Source organism: Olea europaea, unplaced genomic scaffold (genome assembly GCF_002742605.1).
Source record: "Olea europaea var. sylvestris unplaced genomic scaffold, O_europaea_v1 scaffold4256, whole genome shotgun sequence".
Lineage (NCBI taxonomy): Eukaryota > Viridiplantae > Streptophyta > Magnoliopsida > Lamiales > Oleaceae > Olea > Olea europaea.
The window spans coordinates 1-3,758 of record NW_019262418.1 but is presented as its reverse complement, the minus strand read 5'-3'; the positions used below and the strand labels follow the sequence as shown (position 1 = coordinate 3,758).

Here is a 3,758-nt window from a genome sequence, read left to right as displayed (position 1 = left end):
TTTGTGTGTACAATTTGCCACTTCGATCACAATGGCATCACTACCTAAGCCAGAATTGGGGGTCGGGGTGTTCCTGTTAAAGGGCAATAAAGTACTGCTGGGTCGCCGCCGCACCGCGGTTGGGCGCAACACTTTCGCCCTTCCCGGCGGCCACCTCGAGTTCGGTTAGTTTATGAACGTCCTTTTACTTTTTGCACTTATAATTATTTTTATACTGATTATTGCTACTATACTGTGTTGGGGGAGTCTTAATTGAATTACAATTTCAGGTAGAAACCAGTTTTGTTATGAGTTATGATCAATTTTATTTTTTATATAAAGGTGAATTTGTGGTTATAGATTTAGCAGATTTTTAGGGTAACTTATAGATGTGTTTGATAATGTTAAAAGGTAAATTACTTGACCAGATTCATGAAAAGATTGAGACTGGTCATGGCAACAGGACCTCAATAAAGTAAGGACCATTTGCTCCCCCTAATTCCCTGGGCCAAATACTTGAGGATGGCGAAGGCATGCCCGATACTCTATTTTCTTTGTCGGAAATATAGGGGCGGCGAAATGGCCTTGCATTTTGAATTAAAGATTGAATTGGGAAAAACACTTGTGTGGAATGTAATATTGGAAGACTCTTTTAAGATGGAGAACTACTGAATTTGCTCATCTGGACATATATGGGAGACAAAAACTTGTTTCTGTCGGCAGTAAGATTCTTTTGTAAATTGAAACAAAGCCAAACATGCTCTGAGGCTGTTTAAAGAAAGATGTGTCGAGAGTAGTTTACTCTTTTGTGGACTTCAGCCTATAAGTACTAATTTCCATTTCGATGCTCCCCCTTCTGTAGGTGAATTTGCCCTTCACTTCTCTTTTGAGATGGCTAAGTGACATTAATTTCTTATGTTGAGGGTCGTAAAAGAATGATTCTGTTAATTAATTTGCATGTTTTCTCTTGAGTTGCGTTACTGATGTCCTAATCCATGTAGGTAAACATTTTGTGAGTGGATTTATCCATCCTACAATTGTCACACTAAATATTTAGTAAATTAAGTTGCAGTGCTCTGAAAATGTGCTGAGAAGAGCGTCATTTGATGCCAAATATTTTATGAAGTTCCTAATTTCCGTTGCGTTGTTCCTCATTGGAAATGAAATGTCTCAATATGGAATTGCTAAAGAAAATAAAACATAAATAATTAAAATAATTAAATAAAGGGAGAACATATACCATGTTCTTTTGGCGGAGTTAATATATCATTTTACTCCACAAATCAACATTTTCTTGCGATTTTCAATAACAAATAATTTTGTTCATTTTACTTCACAACAACCTTTGCTTAAATGCCAAAAAATTTGAGGATTATTTTTTTTTTTATTTCTTTTTTGGATTGACTGAGTCAGCATATCCTTATACACCCAAATGCTCGGGGTGCTAATTCTTATATGATGGAAAAAATAACTTAAAATGTCTACAAGTGATCAGATAGAAAAGGCATTATCATTTTAGTAGTGTCTGAGCTCCACGAGTCTTAGTTACAATAATTTCTTGAGTAGTATTCTCTTATGCATCACCCTTGTCATTTTCTTTAAGAAAATATTGAAGACCTTTAAATGAATCTATATATCTTCTTTCTCACTGTTTTGGCAATTTCTCGTGTACATTAGAATTTACCGTGAAGTCAAAACTGAGTGAAGTCATGTTTCACTAGATTGTAGAGGTCACTTCAATGGCAGTGTGGTTTGATAATAATTTAATAATTTGACGACACTAAGATGTGACTTTTAACTAAGTTTAGACTCAATTTTCAATAGCCATAAATTTTTCTTTTGCTCGTCTTTCCTATCATTAGGGGAATTTCAATCCAAATATCAATCACATAAAATGAGGTACATGTTTGACATGAGTTTAAGATTTAGTTTGTCACCTGTTCTTTAAGTTCACAACCTACAGAATGAATAAGAACAGGAAAATACTTGTGAACTTTCTACAAGATAACAGCAATTGTTTTAGTTTTGATAGGTTTGAACCTGGAGTTGAATGCGCCCTTTTCATTCACCAGAAAAGCTAAACTTTCTTTTCACTTCATCAATTCTGTATTTTATTATCTTATTTTCAGGAGAAAGCTTTGAGCAATGTGCAGCCAGAGAAATTAAGGAGGAAACTGGGCTGGACATCACAGATATTGAGTTCCTCACTGTCACCAACAATGTCCTTTCAGAACCAAAGCCCATTCAGTTGATTGCCATCCTCATGCGTGCAGTGGTGGCAGATCCTGAACAGACACCCGTCAATCTTGAGCCTGAGAAATGTGATGGTTGGGATTGGTATGACTGGGATAATCTTCCAAAGCCGTTATTTGCTCCGTTGGAAACTGTTGTGCTACGTGGTTTCAATCCTTTTCTGTCCCATTAGACGGTGGTCAAGATTAAATAATGTACAGTTGTTCGGCTGCCCTCTACCTCATTCAGCAATTGACTTCATCAGGGATAATTCATCGCAGAGTCGGAAAATGATGCTTGGTCGTAAACTAGACAGTGTGATTGCAAAATAACACGACAGGTTAGCTGTCGTCGCTAAATATGATTTTCTGATCAAGTATTTGAAAGGAGTGACCTATTTGATCAATTTATGTGCATTTCTTTCTTAGTAAACAATCTCTCATTTGAACAAATTATGGATTTTTCTTGCCCTCTATTTCGAATTTTTTTCCCCTTTACTCTTGTTTGGTATTAGAACCGTTCAGTTCAACGCAGTCGAAGTTGAGTAGTTATCATCATGTTTTATTGATTAGGTAGTTGAATAATTAGTTCTATTGATAAGTTGCAAGCATGCACATTTACACTGCTGTAAATTATTGAGGGCTTTATCTTGAAAGCAAGGATACCTTGAACATTTATGCATCATGGCACAAAATAGATTATAAGTTGATTTGGAATGATAGCTTATGAGTGTGTGAGGTACATTGTAAATAACTGAAATTTAAGGTTTATTGAGGAGCTATATGGAACATGGTTTGTAGCATCAGTCTTTTAACTCTTGAGGTCATTGACGTTTGGGTCCATAACTTTTCAGCCCCCAATCCCACACTCTCACCGCGCTACGATACATGATTTGTAGCTCAGCCCCTTAAATTTAAGGCCATTGACACTTACATCCCTAACTTTTCAGGAAAAAAAAGTTACATTTCAGTCCAGCATCAAAAAAAAAAAAATTTAGTGCAGCCTTGGCTCCACCCCCGGTTCCGCCCTTGTCCCCCGACATCAACGTTATCATGCGTATACGGGATAATTTATGTAAAAAACATATTTTCAAATTGTAGCAAGAAGCCTATTGATGTTTTATAGAAGTAAAAAATGTTGTCCTAATTGGCATTTCCAAGGTAACCACAATCTTAGCAATGACAAATTTTACTGCATTTTTATATTTGTATTTGAATATTCAGCTCAATTCAGTGGGCACCAAACATGATACAATTGGAGTGGGAAAGGTACAGTTAGTGCGTCCAAGTCCAACTTGTCACGAGCCTATCTTTGATTAGGACTCAATTATTGAGCTCTTAGCCCTTAATTATTCCAGCTACATTTTATAAATTATTTGTATTCTAATGATTTTCAGGATCTTTCTAAAATATGATGTTGAAATTCTGTATGGGTAATTAGCACAAAACATCCCTACCTTTCGATATTTTTGTGGAAAACGTCCTTACTTTTCATTTTTTGACGGATTACGTCCTTACCTTTACCTTTTTTTTGTGCAAAACGTCCTT

General features: G+C 35.9%; 1 protein-coding gene across 1 annotated transcript; it reads left to right on the top strand.

Annotated features, from left to right (window-relative positions):
- The first annotated feature begins 6 nt into the window (after positions 1 to 6).
- On the top strand, positions 7 to 2,708 carry LOC111387796 (nudix hydrolase 1-like). Its single transcript, XM_023012384.1, has 2 exons — positions 7 to 164; positions 2,109 to 2,708. Exons 1-2 carry the CDS (start codon positions 32 to 34, stop codon positions 2,402 to 2,404), a joined length of 429 nt encoding a protein of 142 aa, XP_022868152.1. The 5' UTR covers positions 7 to 31; the 3' UTR covers positions 2,405 to 2,708.
- The last annotated feature ends 1,050 nt before the right edge of the window (positions 2,709 to 3,758 follow it).

Coding starts and splice junctions, on each gene's coding strand:
- LOC111387796 (XM_023012384.1), top strand. CDS start 32: ATGGCATCACTACCTAAGCCAGAATTGGGGGTCGGGGTGTTCCTGTTA. Junction 165..2,108: donor CGGCGGCCACCTCGAGTTCG/GTTAGTTTATGA, acceptor TCTTATTTTCAG/GAGAAAGCTTTGAGCAATGT.